Source organism: Hemitrygon akajei, chromosome 6, assembly GCF_048418815.1.
Source record: "Hemitrygon akajei chromosome 6, sHemAka1.3, whole genome shotgun sequence".
Classification (NCBI taxonomy): Eukaryota; Metazoa; Chordata; class Chondrichthyes; order Myliobatiformes; family Dasyatidae; genus Hemitrygon; species Hemitrygon akajei.
Window position 1 is genome coordinate 144,199,430 of NC_133129.1, and position 19,571 is coordinate 144,219,000.

Consider the following 19,571-nt stretch of genomic DNA (forward strand, 5'->3'; position numbering starts at 1 on the left):
TGTTCTTCTCTGAGGTTTCCTGAGCCAATATTGAATCTTTGAATTATTTCCGTACTGAGGTTCAAGTTTGTTCTATCAGTTGGTACCTCAGGGAATTTCCAAGTCCAACTTTCAAATCTATGTTTATCGTCCTAGACATATTCACTCAGTGGCCTCTTTATTAGGTACAGGAGGTATTTCTGTATGTTCATGGTCTTCTGCTGTTGTAGCCCATCCGCTTCAAGTTCAACATGTCATACACTCATAGATGCTCCTCTGCACACACTGTTGTAATGCATGGTTATTTGAGTTACTGTCACCTTCCTGCTAGTTTGAACCAGTTTGGCCATTCTCCTCTGAATTCTCTCATTAACAAGGCATTTTTGTTCAGAGAACTGCCACTCACTGGATGTTTTTTTTTTTGTTTTTTGCACCCTTCTCTATAAACTCTAGAGCAGGGGTTCCCAACTGTTTTTATGCCATGGACAACTACCATTACCATGGGCCCCAGGTTGGGACTCCCTGCTCCAGAGACTGTTGTTCGTGAAAATCCCAAGAGCTCAGCAGTTTCTGAGATACTCAACCTATCTGGCACTAACAATTTTTCCACAGTCAAAGTAACTTAGATTAAATTTCTCCCCCATTCCAATGTTTTGTCTGAACAACAATCGAACCTTCTGACCATTCTTGCATGCTTTTATGCATTGAGTTGCTGCCAAATGATTGTCTGATTAAATATATATGCAATAACTGAGTGTGTATACCTAAGGTAAAAATACCATGAAAGGTAGCTTTTTGCAGCAACTGCTGCACAGTACATTACAAGCATGACAGCATACGTTAACATAGAGTTAAATTAACATAAATCAAACATAATTTACACAACAAAGTAAACTAAAATACACATAATAACATTAATGCAAGCTGAAAGGAAGAAAAGGAACATAATTCAAGGTAGTGTTAGGATTTGTTACGTTGGTTCAAGACCCTTACTGTAGCAGGGAGGAAGCTGTTGTTAAATCTGTTGTGTGGGTCTTAAACTCTTTCGCCTGATGGCAGCAAAAAGAACCATGGCCCTGATGACGGTGCCCTTCATGATGGATGTCATCTTCCTAAGAAATTACTTCATGTAGATTTCCTTGATTGTGCGGTGAGCCTTAACAATGGTTGAACTGGGTGAGTCCACCACTCTCTATTGCCTCTTGTAACTATGAAAATGGACAAGGGAGAGCCAGTGGATGTAGTGTACCTGGACTTCCAGAAACCTTTCGATAAAGTCCCACATAGGAGATTAGTGGGCAAAATTAGGGCACATGGTATTGGGGGCAGAGTACTGACATGGATTGAAAATTGGCTGGCTGACAGGAAACAAAGAGTAGTGATTAACGGGTCCCTTTTGGAATGGCAGGCTGTGACCAGTGGGGTACCACAAGGTTCGGTGCTGGGACCGCAGCTGTTTACAATATACATTAATGATTTAGATGAAGGGATTAAAAATAACATTAGCAAATTTGCTGATGACACAAAGCTGGATTGCAGTGTGAAATGTCAGGAGGCTGTTATGAGAATGCAGGGTGACTTGGACAAGTTGGGTAAGTGGGCAAATGTATGGCAGATGCAGTTTAATGTTGATAAATGTGAGGTTTTCCACTTTGGTGGCAAGAACAGGAAGGCAGATTACTATCTAAATGGAGTCAAGTTAGGAAAAGGGGAAGTACAACGAGATCTAGGTGTTCTTGTACATCAGTCAATGAAAGCAAGCATGCAGGTACAGCAGCCAGTGAAGAAAGCTAATGGCATGCTGGCTTTTATAACAAGAGGAATTGAGTATAGGAGTAAAGAGGTCCTTCTGCAGCTGTACAGGACCCTGGTGAGACCCCACCTGGAGTATTGTGTGCAGTTTTGGTCTCCAAATTTGAGAAAGGACATTCTTGCTATTGAGGGAGTGCAACGTAGGTTCACAAGGTTAATTCCCGGAATGGCGGGACTGTCATATCTTGAAAGATTGGAGTGACTGGGCTTGTATACACTGGAATTTAGAAGGATGGGAGGGGATCTGATTGAAACATATAAGATTATTAAGGGATTGGACACATTGGAGGCAGGAAGCATGTTCTCGCTGACGGGTGAGTCCAGAACTAGAGGCCACAGTTTAAGAATAAGGGGTAGGCCATTTAGAACAGAGATGTGGAAAAACTTTTTCACCCAGAGAGTGGTGGATATGTGGAATGCTCTGCCCCAGAAGGCAGTGGAGGCCAAGTCTCTGGATGCATTCAAGAGAGAGTTAGATAGATCTCTTATAGATAGCGGGGTCAAGGGATATGGGGAGAGGGCAGGAACAGGGTACTGATTGTGTATGATCAGCCATGATCACAGTGAATGGCGGTGCTGGCTAGAAGGGCCAAATAGCCTACTCCTGCACCTACTGTCTATTGTCTATTGTGTTTCTATGCTTTGGAGTTACTGTATCCGGCTCTGATGCAACCTGTCAGAATACTTTCCACTGGACATCTGCAGAAGTTTGTCAGAGTGCTTGAAGAAATGCCAAATCTCCTTAAACCTCTAAGAAAGTAGAGAAGCTAGCACATTTTTTCATGATTGCACCTCTGTGGTGGGCCCAGGATAGATCCCCGGAGATGATGATGGCACAGAAACTTGAAGCTGCTCACCTTTTCCACTCCAACCCTTCAATCTAACCTTCCTGAAGTTTGCAGTCAAATCCTTGCTGACACTGAGCTCGAAGTTGATGTTACACCACTCAACTAGCTGACCAATATCCTCATAATGCTGCCAAAAATTATCATTGGCATAGTTGCAAATGGTGTTGAAACTATGCTTAGCCACATAGACACAAGTAATAGAGAGAGTATAACAGGGGTCTGAGCACAGGCACTGAAGTACTGTTGTGTTGATGGCTAGTGAGGAGGAGAAGAAGTCTCTGATCCATACTGACTGTGGTTTCTCCAAGCCTTTTGGTACTTTTCACTACCCATGAGGTCCTTTAAGATGTTAGGACTGGAATCCCAAACCTCCTTGATAACTCTTGTATTCTGTCAAACAAATGAAATATGGCAAACTTCCTACTGCATCGTTGAAGTTGTTGATTTGAAGCATCATATGTTGTTCTCTCCATAGGTGATATCTAACCCACTGAGCACTTTCTGTTATTGCTACTGAGTTCTCACTTCACAACAATGACTATACATCAAAATCACTTCTTTGACTTTGTATGAGCTGACTATTTCAAGATTTTGAAAACATCTTCAATGAAATTACGTAGTATGTAATTCTAAGACAGAAGAGATTGGAGATCATGGGCACATAATTTTCATGAGATTTCCACCATCACATAAGTTAGTCTTCCATAAACTATGCTCCATATAATACCAAGAAATTGAATTAATGGATAAAACAAAGGGTGTGGACCTTGAAAATGTTTAGATGTAGAGTTGAGGACTAAATATAGCATTTTTGACTAGTGCTACAGACAAACTGCTTCAGTACAACTCAAAACAGAAATCAAACTGACCAAGTGAAGGGAGGTCATGTCACTTTGAAGGGCAAATTCAGTTGGCATATTATCTCCCCATTTACTATATCTCCTGTCATTCTTCTGTAAAATGTGGCAAGGAAGGCTAAATGTGTAGAGCTCCAGTGTATCTACTGCCCTTGTCCCTGAGCTAGAGTGAATAAAATTCTGTCCAAAGGCCAGCTTATGTGGTTTGCAGACCTCTTTACAAACTTGGCCCAAAGCAAAAGCATTAAATTTCAGAGGTGCAACAAGAATCAGTCTCCTTGGCACCAAGTTAGCACTCGATGGAGCAGGATATCGTTGACGACACAGGAGACTTCAGATGGTGATATCTGGAGCAACAATCTGTTGGAGAAACTCAACGGATTGAGCACCACTTGTCCTGATGTAGGGTTATGACCTGAAATATCAACAATTCATTTCCTCTCACAGATACTGCTTGACTACAGAGTTCCACCAACAAATTGTTTATGGCGTTGATAAGTAACATGGAGGTCAATGGGAAATGAGGAGAAATATCTTTATATGCTGGAATCAATCTCACATCAAAGGACATCACTGTAAAAGTTCTTCAGTATTGTCTCTTAAGCCTAACCACTTCCATCAGTTTCATCAGTAACTGTCCCTTCATTGGAAAGTATGTTCTGTGATCTGTGTAGAATATCAATTCTGTTGGCAGCTTTTCAGATGATGAAAATAAATACCTGGAATCAGCAAAATCAGGACAACTTTCAGAGGTATTATGGAATTGTCCAGTATTACAAGATATGTCTGGTGATGACCATCTCCAAAGAGTATTACAAACTTTTTTTGACATTCAAAAGCATTATCATCACAAAATTTCCCAGTAGCAACATCTGAGGTGTCACCGTTTCTGAGTGGCCACACTCAGAAATAGCTCTGGTTACCAGAGTGACAATATTCTGGTGCAAACTTTGGTTCCACAACTGATTTCCACCACATCAAGCACCCTGCAGTGGCGTATCTAAGGTATGGCACGAATGGCATGTGCCCTGGGTGCCACTTGAAGGGGGGCGCCACTGAGCAGTTTCTATTAAAGTCAAACATGCCATCCTCGGATATTGAAAAAAGAATTTTCTTCAGATGTATGATCTGTCTTTGATTGTTATGGGTGAGAAGCACTATGATGACCTTATTTCAGAGCTTTGTGTAAGAAGACCATGAAACGTTTCTTCATGAAGAAGAAGGAAAGTGGAGCTGAAGGACAGAAGAGATGAAAGCTGGAGGTGGAGGAAGCCAAGAAGTCGAGCAGGTTCTTCATGCCCTTCTTTGAAAAGCCCAGAACAAGTAGTTCAACACGTTCCATGGATTTGCCTGCACCTGCTAGAAGTCTGTTAAAATCCGAAGGTGGGTCAAGTACAAATGCATCACAAGCCGAAGAGGAGGTCAACTCAGATAAATCTGAGTATCACGAGATTATGAGTGAGGCTGCCACACAGAACATGGACATGACAGGAGGGGAGGATGATGGTGGTGGTGATGTTGAGTTTATTGATGAGATTCTAAGGGTAGAAAGACCCTAATGGGAGTTATCTACAGGCCCCCAAACAGCAGTCTGGATGTAGGGTGTAAGTTGAATGAAGAGTTAAAATTGGCATGTCGCAAAGGTAATGATATAGTTGTCATGGGGGATTTCAACATGCAGGTAGACTGGGAGAATCAGAATGGTACTGGACCCCAAGAAAGGGAGTTTCTGGAGTGCCTCCGAGATGGATTCTTAGAACAGCTTGTACTGGAGCCGATCAGGGAGAAGGCAATTCTAGATTTAGTGTTGTGCAATGAACCGGATTTGATCAGGGACCTCAAGGTAAAGGAACCATTAGGAGGTAGTGACCATAATATGATATGTTTTAACCTACAATTTGAGAAGGAGAAGGGAAAATCGGATGTGTCAGTATTACAGTTGAACAAAGGGAACTATGGAGCTATGAGGGAGGAGCTGGCCAAAGTTCAATGGAACAATACCCTAGCAGGGAAGACAGTGGAACAACAATGGCAGGTATTTCTGGGAATAATGCAGAAGGTGCAGGATCGGTTCATTCCAAAGAGGAAGAAAGATCCTAAGGGGAGTAAGGGGAGAGGGGATGAGAGGGGATCTGATTGAGACATATAAGATTATTTAGGGATTGGACACACTGGAGGCAGGAAGCATGTTCCCGCTGATGGGTGAGTCCAGAACTAGAGGCCACAGTTTAAGAATAAGGGGCAGGCCATTTAGAACTGAGATGTGGAAAAACTTTTTCACACTGAGAGTGGTGGATATGTGGAATGCTCTGCCCCAGAAGGCAGTGGAGGCCAAGTCTCTGGATGCATTCAAGAGAGAGTTAGATAGATCTCTTATAGATAGTGGGGTCAAGGGATATGGGGAGAGGGCAGGAACGGGGTACTGATTGTGTATGATCAGCCATGATCACAGTGAATGGCGGTGCTGGCTAGAAGGGCCGAATGGCCTACTCCTGCACCTATTGTCTATTGAGATTTTACCTGACAAGATTGAACCTGACGACACTGAATCTAGTGAACTGGATGGTGTTAAAGAGCGTCGAACTGTTATACCAGAAGTGATTGAACTACATGACATTGGACTTCTGAAGTTCAACAAGGATACTGGAAAAGCAATTCTGCCTGACGCATTGAGAACAGAAATAATAAAGCTGGGTTTGAAGTATTTCCAGAATAGTGAGTGGCCTTTCCTACCAACAAATAACTGCTCAATGAACAAAACTTGGTTCAAGAGGAAATTGGGAAATGGTCATGGTGAGGAAGTGACTCGCTCATGGCTGGTCTATTCCCCTTCTAAAAAGTCTGTACTTTGCATCTGTTGTCTTCTCTATTCCCGGTCAGACCATCAATCCTCATTTTGAGCAGGAAAGTGGATTCACCCAGTGGAAAGCACCTGAAAGGATTAGTGTTCATGAAAATGCTAAGAATCATCGGGAATGCTTCACACAGTGGAAAGAAACAGAAAGAAATTTAGCTGGAAACAGAGGAGTTATTGACGCGGTATTTCAGTCATAGATTGAGAAGGAAAAGCAGAGGTGGTGTGATATCTTGATGAGAATACTCCACTGCATAAAATTCCTTGCGACTCAGAACCTGGCTTTGCAAGGACACAGGGAGTCACTTCAGCTAGATGATGACTCCATTGTGGGAAATTTCCTTGTCTTACTGAAACTACTGGCCATCTTTGACCCTGTCATAAAAGAACACCTCACTCATTTGGAAAGTCATCCTGGATCCACATCTTACCTTTCACCAGGTGTCCAGAACGAATTCATCCACATGATGGCATCCACTGTTCGCCAGAGTTTACTGAGAAGTATTTGTAAAGCCAAGTACTATGGTCTCATGTTCAACTCGACTCCTGATCAGGCACACCGTGAGCAGATGTCAGAAGTAGTGAGGTATGTGGAAGTTGATTTTGAGAGGAAAACAGTCCATGTTAGAGAGTCCTTCCTTGGTTTTAGCCAGATAAGCCAGAAGGATGCTGAGAGGTTGGTTGAAGACATCTTGCAACAGCTAGAGAAGGACAAAATGGAGCTGCACAATTGTCGGTCACAGTGCTATGACAATGCTGCTGTGAGGGCTGGACACAGAAGTGGTGTTCATCAAAGAATAAGTGAGAAAAACACCTGGCAGTGTTTGTGAATTGCGACAATCACTCACTCAACTTGATGGGTGTACATGCAGCCAATCAGGATACAATGACGGTCACGTTTTTTGGAACCATCAAAGCTCTCTACATGTTTTTCTCTCGTTCAACACAGCGCTGGGAAAAACTCAAAAACGCCGTGCCTGTGGTTGTTGTCGGAATCCGAAACCAGGAGGAGTGTAAGGACAGAAGCAGTGAAGCCCTTCAACAAGTACCTTGAGGAGATACTTCAAGTGCTCCAGGACATGATAGACAATGAAAACAAGACCAGTGAAACAAGTGATGCAAGGCAGCTGTACAACCGCATGTTGAGTTACGATTTTCTGATTTTGCTAGGATTTTGGAACAAAGTACTCATTCGCATTGACAGTATTCAAAAGAGACTGCAGAATCCTAGCATGAACTTCCATGATGCTGCCCTGGATTTGAAAGCCCTCCAAGATCATTTTTATGATGAAAAAGAAGTGTTGGTCAGTGAGTCACTCGAAAGAGGAGTCGGTCTCTGTCAAGAATGGAATATTGAAGTTGAAAGACGTCAGAGACGAAAGAAATGAATGGCTGATGAGAACTCGAGAGATGCTGGGTTAACAGCTAAGGAGGAAATGGAAAGAGTCACGAAGGGAACACTTGACCATTTTCACAAAGAAATGGACAAAAGATTTGCTTGTTTGCACGACACTGACGCCAAGTTTGGGTTCCTTCTCGATGTCAAGGGATTGTGTTACGGCGCCGACAATAACGACCTAAAGAAGAAGTGTGAAAATTTGGGTGAATTGTACAGCTCTGATGTTGATGGACAGCAGCTATATGAAGAAATTTTGGATTGCAGAGTGTTGCTATCAAGGCAGGTCAATATGAATATATCAAGACCTGAAGGGCTTCTTGAATTTATTGTTCAGTGCGGTGATGAGAGCATCTTCCCCAATCTTCGCATTGCTATTCAGATAATGCTAGCCATCGCAGTTTCCATTGCTAGCTGTGAGAGATCATTCAGCAAGTTAAAACTAATAGTTTCGTATTTGAGAGCCTCCATGGGTCAAGACAGACTCTGTGATCTTGCTCTGCTGAGTGTAGAGAGAGAAGAAACTGAAAAAACTGACTTTGATCACATCATAGACCAATTTGCATCAGTGAAAGCAAGGAAGGTGCAGTTATAATTTCCTGTAGTGCCATAATTTGTTAATTAAACGATTCATGAGCTTGACTTCTACTTTTGAGCTGATATTATGGCAAAGTTATCTAAAAGATGGATGTCAGATGTTTGGACAGCGGTGCAATTTCAGTTCTTGCCATAGGCGCTATTTTCCATAGATACGCCCCTGGCACCCTGTCAACCCCAAATCAGCTTTTGGGTTTTTCTGCCTGAAATAAAATCTTACATGTTTTACAACGCAGCACAGCAGGCTTAAGGAAACTGGTTAATTATTTAATTTGTTTAGCGATTCAGTGTGGAAGAGGGCCTTTGAGATAACTGGCAACAAAGAGTGAGGATGCAGAAGAGCACATCAATGCTCACACCTGAAACTGGAATAAAAAATCATAAGTTCTTCATAAACCAGCACAATTAATCTAATTAATATAATTATTTATTCTTTTACTTGTATTAATTAACATCCATGTTGTGACAACTTGTTGCCTTTTGATTAATATGACAGAAAAGGAGCTTGTCACAGAATAATAGGTATTTTGAAATTACCTATTAACCATCAACTGGGAAACATATACTTGAAAACAACTGAATAATTATGGTAAAATATTGATATTGAACTATTTAACAATTTATTTTGAACTGGTCAGATTTTGTAATGTTTCTATTTAACATTGATCTTTGAAAACATATCTACCAATTTCTGAGCACCCAAAATCCCCACCTTAATTTGAACAATTACTAACAAAAGTATTTGTCAGTCTCCCTTGATGTGGCTAGGTGTGTGCCTTGCGCTAACATCCGAAGCAATTGTGTTTTGAACCAAGTGTAAATGGTTAAGAAATCTCAATTTATACTCAGTGCAACCTGCACTTAAAAATCCTCAATCCAGTCATTGCATCCTGTCACACTCACCTCAATCATAAGCAAATGCTTTGAGAGGCTGGTCAAGGACTACATCTGCAGCCCGCCACCACCCACACTGGATCCCCTACAATTCACCTGCCAACACAACCAATCAACAGATGATGCCGTAGCCACGGTACTACACCCTGCCCTCACTCAACTGGAGAAGTTGTTCTTGGACTGCAGTTCAGCATTCAAAACCATACTTTCCTCCAGGCTCAACAAGAAGCTCAGAGACCTTGGCCTGCACCCCGACTTGTGCAGCAGAATCCTGGACTTCCTGTCAGATTGTTGGCAAGTGGTGATGATGGGCTCCCCCACCACCTCTGCCCCTCTGACCCTCAACACAGTAGTCCCTCAAGGCTGTGTCCCGAGCTCCCTTCTCTATTCCCTATACGCCCATGACTGTGTTGCCGCACACAGCTCCAAACTGCTGTCGAATTTGCAAATGATATGACATTGATAGGCCTTATTTCCAACAATGATGAGACAGCCTACAGAGGAGAAGCTAAGTGGTGCCAAGAAAACAACCTCTCCCTCAATGTCAGAAAAACGAAGGAGCTGATTGTGGACTACAGGAAAAACAGAGCCATGCTAGCCCCTATTGACATCAATGGGACTGTAGTTGAGAGGGTGAATAGTTTCAACTTCCTCAGTATACACAACACCAAGGATCTCACCTGGGCTGTACATACCAGCTGTGTGGTGAACAAAGCACATCAATGCCTCTTTCACCTCAGATGGCTGAAGAAGTTCAGCATGAGTCCCTAAATCCCCAGGACTTTCTACAGGGGCATTATCAAGAGCATCTGGACTGGCTGTGTTACCACCTGGTACTACCCTCAATCACAGGGCACTGCAGAGAGCCCAGCCCAGTGCATCTGTGGATGTGAGCTTTCCTCTATTCAGAACACTTACAGCAGCAAGTGCATAAAAATGGCCCAGAGGATCATCAGGGACACCATCTAACCCAACCACAAAGAGTGTCAACTGCTTCCGTCTGGCAAATGGTAGCGTAGCACTAAGGCCAGGACCAACAGGCTCCGGAATAGCTTCTTTCACCAGGCTATCAGATGTATCAATACATATTGATCTGATTGCATATCTGACTGTATACAAAACAATTACGTTTATAATATTTGTGTTTGGGCAAATATTATTATTAGAGCAAACACGAAGAAATCTGCAGATGCTGGAAATTCAAACAGCAACACACACAAAATGCTGGTAGAACACAGCAGGCTAGGCAGTATCTATAGGGAGAAGCGATGTCGACGTTTCGGGCCGAGACCCTTCGTCAGGACCGAAACGTCGACATCGCTTCTCCCTATAGATACTGCCTAGCCTGCTGTGTTCTACCAGCATTTTGTGTGTGTTATTATTATTATTAAATCTTTTGCATTCATTTGTCCAACTCAGTAGTTTCAGATAATTTATAATCTGTTGCATTTATCCCTTTATGTAATGTTGTTTGCAATTATGATGAAGTCAGTTTCTGGCTGGTTAGCTTTACATTATGGTAGATGTTATCCTTTGTGCTGTCCGATAGGTGGATAGTGCATAGCTATCATTTATAAATTAAAAAAATCATTTGCGAATGGAAGTTGTTATCCCCATCTGGCCTGTCCTACAATTTATGATGAACTGCCAACAGCCCTCAAGCTACCAAGTATACAAATAATCTTAACAAAACAAAAGAGCCCAAGGGATGCAAGTAGATGCAACCATGACAGGGTCAGTCCCACTCCAAGGAGAAATAAATGAAAAATAGAATAATTAAGGAGGAATAATCTTTGGATTATTAAGTATATTGCTAGTCTACCAACATAATGCCATTGTTTGCTTTAAAGCTCCTCTCTGCACCTCTCGGTATTTACACTTTCTTTCTCTATCTTTAAAGCCTGTGTTAAGAAAAGCTTTCAGTCACTCTTCTAAACCCCTCCTCCCAAGGCTTGCTGTCAATTTCCTTACTTTCTGAGAAGTGCTTTGGGGCATTCCCAACATAAAAGACACATTTGAAAGAAATTTGTTTTGTTTTCCATGGCTATATATTCCATGGTCCAGTGACTGCTGTTTGGCTTCTTCAACCTACAAGTTTAATTCCTCAACAATCTAGTACAGGAATCTGTCTGACTACATGGGTGGTCTTGTGGGTACATTCAGTCTTCTTTCTCTCTGCAAAACCTTTGTCTTTTTCAGAAGGCGATTAGAACTAAAACTTACATGAATCCAAATACTCATCCCGGATTCAACTGTGGCCTTTGCCAATTTCAAGATCAGAGACATTTGACAGGGAGGTTAACTAACAGAAAGAACTACACCAAAATCAAAACACTGATGAGATAAAATGAAATGCTGGCAATATTCAGCAAGTCAGGCAGCAACAGTAGAGAAAGGAACAGAACTGACATTTCAGTCTTCTTTCCAAAATGGGAAATTTATAAACATTCTTGCAATGCAACAATGTACTGCATATACACAAAGTACACTGCAGATGCTGGGGTCAAAGCAACACGTACAACATGCTGGAGGAACTCAGCAGGTCGGGCAGCCTCTGTGGAAATGAACAGTCAACGTTTCGGGCCGAGACCCTTCATAATACAATAATGTGTATCATACTCCACTTCCAAAATTTACTTCCACTGAAAGAGGATTTGTGGTAGACAAAGAAGACAAGAAGGATCCAGAAGTTTAAATGAGAACAACAGAATCTTTTTTGAAATGGTTAAATGCATCCTTAATGAAAGCTCAGCAAATTCATATCATTCATTCTGAATGAGAATGGAGCAGAGAATCCATGTTCTAAATGATTGTAAATTGGGTGAGGAACTCGTGCACAGGTGAGGGGTGTCCTGCTCTTTGTCTCTCACCATAGGGAAGACCGCAGCTGAGCAGCAAACAGAATTTAAAGAACAAGTGTATTTCAGCTTTACATGGAAAGAATACATTGGAGCCCAGACAACTGTAGCATATGAGTTTAAATTATTGTATTGACCAGCTCTCACATTTAGTCCCAATTCCTGCATCTCGTAACCTTCAATCGCCATTGCCTCTAGTGGCCTATGCTCAAAACTCAACCATATTTTAGTAGCTCCACTCTTCCTCGTCCCAGATTTGCCATTATCATAGGCAAATCATCAAAGCTGATGTGTCTCAGTTCTATAATAAGCAGTGTTCACTGACGGAATCTTAAAATTCATGTTAAAATGAATTTGAATCTCCACTTTTCACTTCCTTACACCCTAATAACATACGTCCTTGACTGTGCAATGACGTCCTGGCTTGGAACTCAGATCCACATTCTGTCCAGGCATGAGAGTCAAGTCAACTAAGGCGCAGACGCGGTACAGTAAATCTTACTGTAACAAAGATCTGCCAAATGCATTCAGTGGCAGGCAAGTGCAAACTCATGCATTCAGCATATTTTTGTACTTTTATGTTTCTTTCCTTTAACTCTACACTTGAGAGGAAACGTGGTTAAAAGAGCTAATTAATTGTACTGAAAAGATGAACTGTCAAAAGCTATGACAATCTTTTCAGCAGCAAAATTACAAAGAGTACAGCTGTGCATTTTTTTGTAATTATAAAAATAAAACACCTCAGGGTCCTTGCTGATGGTGAAATGGTCCGCAGAGTAAATACATTAGATAGCAAAGAACACACAGTATTTTTCAATGCATCTGTTCCAGCCTGCAGCTAGATTCCAAGGTATCAGATAATACTGCGTCAGCTTCTTGATGGAATTGCCAACACAAAAGAATTAGTGCTTAGGGAGTATGCTGTTTGCAACATGCCAGAATAGGGACCTCCGCTTCCTAATAGCTTCAGACATGCAGACAACTATCTATTCACTGTGAGCTGATGTAGTTTATTTATGACACCAGTTGAGATACAGACATTGTTTTCAAGAATATGAAGTAACAATTAAATGTTGTAAGCTTCTTAAATGCAAGTTAAAAAAAAAAAAATACCACCCATTCCTTGGAGGAATAGGGATAAGCCATTCAACCTCAAGATCCTCTTCTATTACTAAGTTAGACAGGCTGATGTGCAAATAACACTGGTTATGTTTACTAAAACAAAATCTGATAGGCACATTGTTCTTAATAATATTTATTGCAATTTCCCTTAGTTAGTAGTGTCATTGTTTATTAACTATATATAACAGCTGGCCATTCTCTAAGCCGAACAAGCAAGTAGCACTCAGTTATTCAACCACTTTTGCAATGCTTGGTAGCCAAGTAAAAACAATTGTCTAATGCATGTATGGAACTCCACTCACCAGTGCCAACTGTAATTTTAATTTTATTGAAAGCTAAGCAGAGCATTTGCTTCTTCGTGAGATTGAAAGTACTGAACTTCCATTTCAGGAGAATGTTATCTTTCTGATAAAACTTTTACAGGGTAGAAAATACATTAAAATCCTATCTCCTTCTGCAAACATGGGTTGTGAACCCTTGAATTAGTTGTGAACGTGGATTATCTTGCCTTGGCCCTTGAAGTCATTTGTACAAAACTGTCAGTCAAAGAATGCAATTATGTGGTTCCTACATCTCAGGGTGTGAGCCAACTCACCCCTTGACTTATTACCCATCCCTTTTATGGTGCCACATAATTGTGTGATCCATAAGATATACGGGTACGAGCATATTTATTTTGACAAAACTTCCCCCCTTCCTTATCCAAGGTAACTAAAGACAAGCAACAAAGATGTAGGAGAACCAAATCTTTCCCGATCCCATCAGGTCGCACATCATCCTAACATACACTCCGTGGCCGCTTTACTGAGTAAACATTTACATCTGCTCATTAATGCAAATATGTAATCACCCAATCACGTGGCAGCAGCTCAATGTAATGAAGACATGTCAGGATGCTCAGCTGTTGTTCAGACCAAACATCAGAACGGGGAAGTAATGTGAATTTAGTGATCTTGACTGAGAGAGGATTGTTGGTGTCAGACAGGATGGTTTGAGTATCTCAGAAATGACTGATCTCCTGGGATTTTCATGCATAACAGTATGGTTTGATATGTTAATTGGCCTCAGTAAATTTCCTGTGCTTTTGCTGGGTGGTGAGAGAAACATGGGTGGCATTAATAGGTATAGGAGAGCAAATTTGCTATTGAAAAGTATAAGTGGCAAATTAGATTGAAGTGATTGTTCTGACAGCCAGTAAAGATCTGATGCACTAAATAGCCTCCTTTTATATCATAAAGAAATATGAAATTATATGGAAAACATGCTTACTTAAGATCTGCCATTCAGATGTATTTGATCCTTGCCAAGCATTTGAAACCGTTTTGTTCTGAACTCCTTGCATTTTTGTAAAAAGAGTGCTTCCACGGTGCCAAGTCTCTTTGTAAACCTCAACAGAAACTGTTGACAGCCTGTGGTCCAATCAAGTTCTTGAATGCCTGCATCTCTGTCTTCCTGCAGACTCACTGGTCAGTAACCCAGAAACAGACACCTTGCCTTTCTTAATCCAGACTGCTGATGCCAAAGGTCAACCTCTGTTGGTTCGTCAATTTGGTTCTTAACCTATGCTGATCAAGGAATAATAAAATGTAATTAAAATGATAAAGTTAGGGTAACTTTTACAGTCATAATTTTAAAGCCTAGCAACTGTTGAGGCAGGGCTTGAATGCTATCACCCCTTTTATTGTTAAATCAAGCGACATAAAAGGTCTTTGCTTCCAGGTGAGTTCAATGCCTTCTATGTTCGCTTTGACTATCAAAACAGGGAGGAACCATCATGAACAGCTCCTGATGCTCCTATGATTTCAGTCTCTGAGGCCGATGTCTGAGCTGACTTTAGCAGGGTGAACCCATGAGAAGCATTCGGCCCAGATGGGGTACCTAGTCAAGTACCGAAGACCTGTGCTAATCAACTGGCTGGACTGTTCACTGAGACTTTTAACCACTCGCTTCAACAGTCTGAGGTACCCATCTGCTTCAGGTAGGCTTCAATTATACTGGTGCCCAAGAATAACGTGATAACCTGTCTCATTGGCTATCATCCATTAGAACTTATATCCACAGTCTATCATTCCTTCAAAACTAATCAATTGTCACAGTCCCAACCGTAAATTCCCCATATTCCCCTAATTCCCTTTGATTGCAGCACATCTGATTCTCATCTAAACCTGCAGCTTAAATACCCCGGCTTTGCATCCACTCATTGCCAGATCGTTGATTTATCCAGTGTGGTAATTCACGTTCCGGGCCGCTTAGGATTGTGTATTCTAAGTTTTACTTCAGTACCAAGGTTTACCTGTGTAACTCAATGTCTCTCCGTGTCAAGATAAGTATTGCCTGCCATTTGCCTTTCCATTTGCCGTTCAGCTCAGCAACACTCCATGTCAAGATAAATATAGACTTCTGCTTGCCTTTCCATTTACTGGTTAGCTCCAGCAACGCTCCATGTCGAGATAAGTGTCGTCTGCCACCTGCCTTTCCGTTTGCCGCTCAACTCCAGCAACGCACCATGTCAAGATAAGAATTGCCTGCCGCCTGTCTCCTGTTTGCCATTCAGCTCCAGCAATGCCCTGTGTCAAGTTAAGTTTTGCCTGCCTCTTGTTTTTCCATTCACCCTCCTGTTTGCTGTTCAGCTCCAGCCACGCTCACACCCTTGTCTGCATCCTAACTCTATCTCGGTGCCAGTGTCCTGTGTTTGGGCTCCCCCATTCGTTGCAACATCAATAAGCTCCAAGACCTTGGCCTCAATACATCCTTGTGCAATTGGATCCTCGATTTCTTCACTTGCAGACTCCAGTCAGTTCAGAATAGCAACAACATTTTCTACACAATCTCTGTCAGCACGGGTGCAATGTAGGGCTGTGTACTCACACCTCTGCTCTACTTACGACTGTGTGGCTAAGCACAGTTACAATGCTATCCATATTCAAGTTTGCTGACAACACCACTGTCTTTGGCCAAATCCAAAGTGGTGATGAATCAGCATATATCAGAGGGAGATTGAAAATCTGGCTGAGTTGTGCCATTACAACAACCTCTTACTCAAAGTCAGCAAGACCAAAGAGCTGATTATTTATTTCGGGAGGAGGAAACCAGAGGTCCGTCAGCCAGTCCTCATCAGAGGATCAGAGGTGGAGAGCATCAGCAACTTTAACTTCCTTGGTGTTATTATTTCTGAAGACCTGTGCTGGGCCCAGGTGCAATTACAAAGAAAGCACAACAGCGCCTCTAGTCGGGAGTTTATGAAGGTTTGATATGACATCTAAAACTTTGACAAACTTCTAAATGAGTGTAGTGGAGAGTATATTGACTGGCTGTATCAGAGCTTGGTGTGGAAACACCAATCCCCTTGAACGGAAAAGCTTACAAAAAGTAGTGGATATGGTCCATCCTCCCTACCATTGAGCACATCTACATGAAATGCTGTCCCAGGAAAGCAGCATCGATCACCAGGGAGCCCCCACCACACAGGACATGCTCTCTTCTCATGGCTGCTGTCAGGAAGAAGGTACAGGAACCTCAGGATCACACCACCAGGTTCACGAACAGTTAAGACCCCTCAACCATCAGGCTCTTAAATGAAAGGGGATAACTTTACTCAACTTCACTTGCCCTGTTATTGAAATGTTCCCACAACCAATGGACTCACTTTCAAGGACTCTTCCTTTCATGTTCTTAATATTCATTGCTATTTATTTATTATTATTGTTCATTTCATTTTGTATTTGCCCAGTTTGTTGTCTTCTGCACTTTGGTTGAATGCCCAAGTTGGGCAGTCTTTCATTGATTCTGTCATGGCCATTATTCTATTGATTTATTGATTATGCTAGCAAGAAAATGAATAGTTACATATATGTACCACATGATGACGTATCTGTACTTTGATAATAAATTTACTTTGAACTTCAAACTTTGAATGTTAGTACTGTTGCTAATAACGGCTAAATACTGAATGCCTTTGCTTTTCATTCCTGTCTTTGCTTTTGTAGTTAAAACATTAAAAATAAATGAAGTAATGTTTCAGAAGATGAAAGAATATTTCACAATACTTAATGCACTACTCCTCTTATATCACAGCTTGTTGTTTCCAAGCAGTTAATCTTTCTTCCTTCCCCAACCTCTCCCAGTTTATCATTTTTCATGAAAACAGCTTGCCACAGTGAATCCTTGCACAAGTAGGAAGGCCAAAACACTCGTGGCAACTGTGTCTTCCTGATGCAAGTGAATGCATCCAACAGCAGATCATCATTGTGCTGAGAGTTTATCCAATTCTCCCTTCCACTTCTGCAGATGGAACGTCCACCATAGCCACATACTCCACCTACTGGCCTGATAACTAACTTATAAAAGTCAGCCCATGATAGAGTTCTCAGACGGGGCCCACAAAGTACAATTTCAGGTGTCATCATTTTTTCTTGTTCTACTGAACCAAGATTACAAGTGCCATTTATTAAAATATAATTTTTACAATTAATGAATTGTCAGCACTGTATGTATGGGTAAGGGAGGCACTCGAGCCCTTACAGGACTGCTTTGAATCAGTGGACTGGACTGTATTCAGGGATTCATCTTTGAGTTTAAATGAGTTTGCCACAGCTGTTACTGACCATTAAAACCCAAGTGGATGAGCGTGTGCCCGTGAGAACGTACTGTACATACCCGAATCAAAAGCCGAGCATAAACCAGGAGGTTTGTAGGCTGTCGAGGGCTAGAGCTGTCCAGCCAGGTCTGCACAAGAACAGCAGGTCCGATTTGCAGAGGGCTATTTCACGAGCTAAGGAACAATTCCAAATGAGGTTGGAGGTGACATCAGGTGCATGTCAGCTCTGGCAGGGCTTGCAGTCCATTACTTCCCATAAAGCGAAGCCCAACAACATGAATGGTAGTGATGCTTCACTCCCAGATGAGCTCAATGCTTTTTATGCTAAAACTACAGCTATGAGGATCCCTGCAGCACCCGGTGACCCTGTGATCTCCGTCTCGGAGGCTGACATCAGACTGTCTTTCAAGAGGGTGAACCCTCACAAGGTGACAGGCCCTGATGAAGTACCTGGTAAGGCTCTGAAAACCTGTGCCAACCAACTGGTGGGTGTGTTCAAAGACAATATCATTCTCTAATTGTTACAGTCGGAAGTTCCCAACCTGCTTCGAAAGGGCAACAATTATACCAGTGCCCAAGAAGAGCAGGAGGAGCTGCTTAATGCTTACTGTCCAGTAGCACTCACATGTATGGTGATGAAGTGCTTTAAGAGTTTGGTTATGGCTAGAATCAACTCCTGCCTCAGCAAGGACCTGGATCCACTGCAATCTGCTTATTGCCATAATAGCTCTATAGCAGACATGACCTTACTGGCTCTCCACGTGGCCTTGGATCACCTGGAGAACACAAATACCTGTGTCAGGATGCTGTTTATTGATTACAGCTCAGCATTAAACACAATCATTCCTACTGTTCTGATCAAAAAGCTCCAGAACCTGGGCCTCTGAACCTCTCTCTGCCACTGGATCCTTCCTAAGCAGAAGACCACAATCTGTGTGGATTGGAAATAACATCTCCACCTCGCTGACAATCAAGACCGGCACACCTCAGGGATGTGTGCTTAGCCCACTGCTCCACTCTCTCGACACCCATGCCTGTGTGTAGAATCTCAGATGGTGACAACAGGGCATTCAGATGCGAGATATACCAACTAGTTGAGTGGTGTTGCAGCAACAAACTTGCACTCAGTGTTAGTAAGGTCTGATTGACTTCAGAAAGGGTAAGATGAGGGAACACACACACGTAATCAGAGAAGGAACAAAGGTGGAGAGAGTGAGCAATTTCAAGTTCCTGGGTGACAATATTTCTGAGGACCTAACCCGGAACCAACATTATGATGCAGCTATAAAGAAGACAAGACAATGGTTATACTTCATTGGGAGTTTGAGGAGATTTGATATGTCACAAAAAACACTCACAAATCTCTACAGATGTATCGTGGAGAGCATTCTAACTACCCGGTAGATACATCACTGTCTGGTATAGGGGTGGGGAGCCCATACCAAAGACGGGTGTGTAAAAGGGACCCGAAGGATCATTGGGGACCCGAGTTACCCCAAACACAAACTGTTCCAGCTGCTGCCATCTGATGGTACTGCAGCATAAAAGCCAGGACCAACAGGCTCCGGGACAGTTTCTTCCACCAGGCCATCAGACTGATTAATTCATGTCGATCCAATTGTATTTCTATGTTATATTGACTGCCCTGTTGTACATACTATTTATTATAAATTACCACAAATTGCACATTGCACATTTAGACGGAGACGTAGCGTAAAGATTTTTACTCCTCATGTATATGAAGGAAGTACAGTCGG

At 42.1% G+C, this 19,571-nt stretch overlaps 1 protein-coding gene across 2 annotated transcripts in view; it reads right to left on the reverse strand.

The window, feature by feature from the left end:
- Positions 1-19,571, reverse strand: part of LOC140729555 (ethanolamine kinase 1-like) — a 422,765-nt gene that overhangs the window by 82,139 nt on the left and 321,055 nt on the right. The window contains exon 7 of one of the 2 annotated variants that reach the window (XM_073049449.1): positions 14,664-14,782. The exons of the other annotated variant lie outside the window; for it this stretch is intronic. Within the exon in view, the coding sequence (XP_072905550.1) occupies positions 14,717-14,782 (66 nt within the window). The 3' untranslated portion in view covers positions 14,664-14,716. Of the gene's footprint in view, positions 1-14,663; positions 14,783-19,571 lie in introns of those variants that run through there. 2 annotated transcript variants of the gene reach the window in all.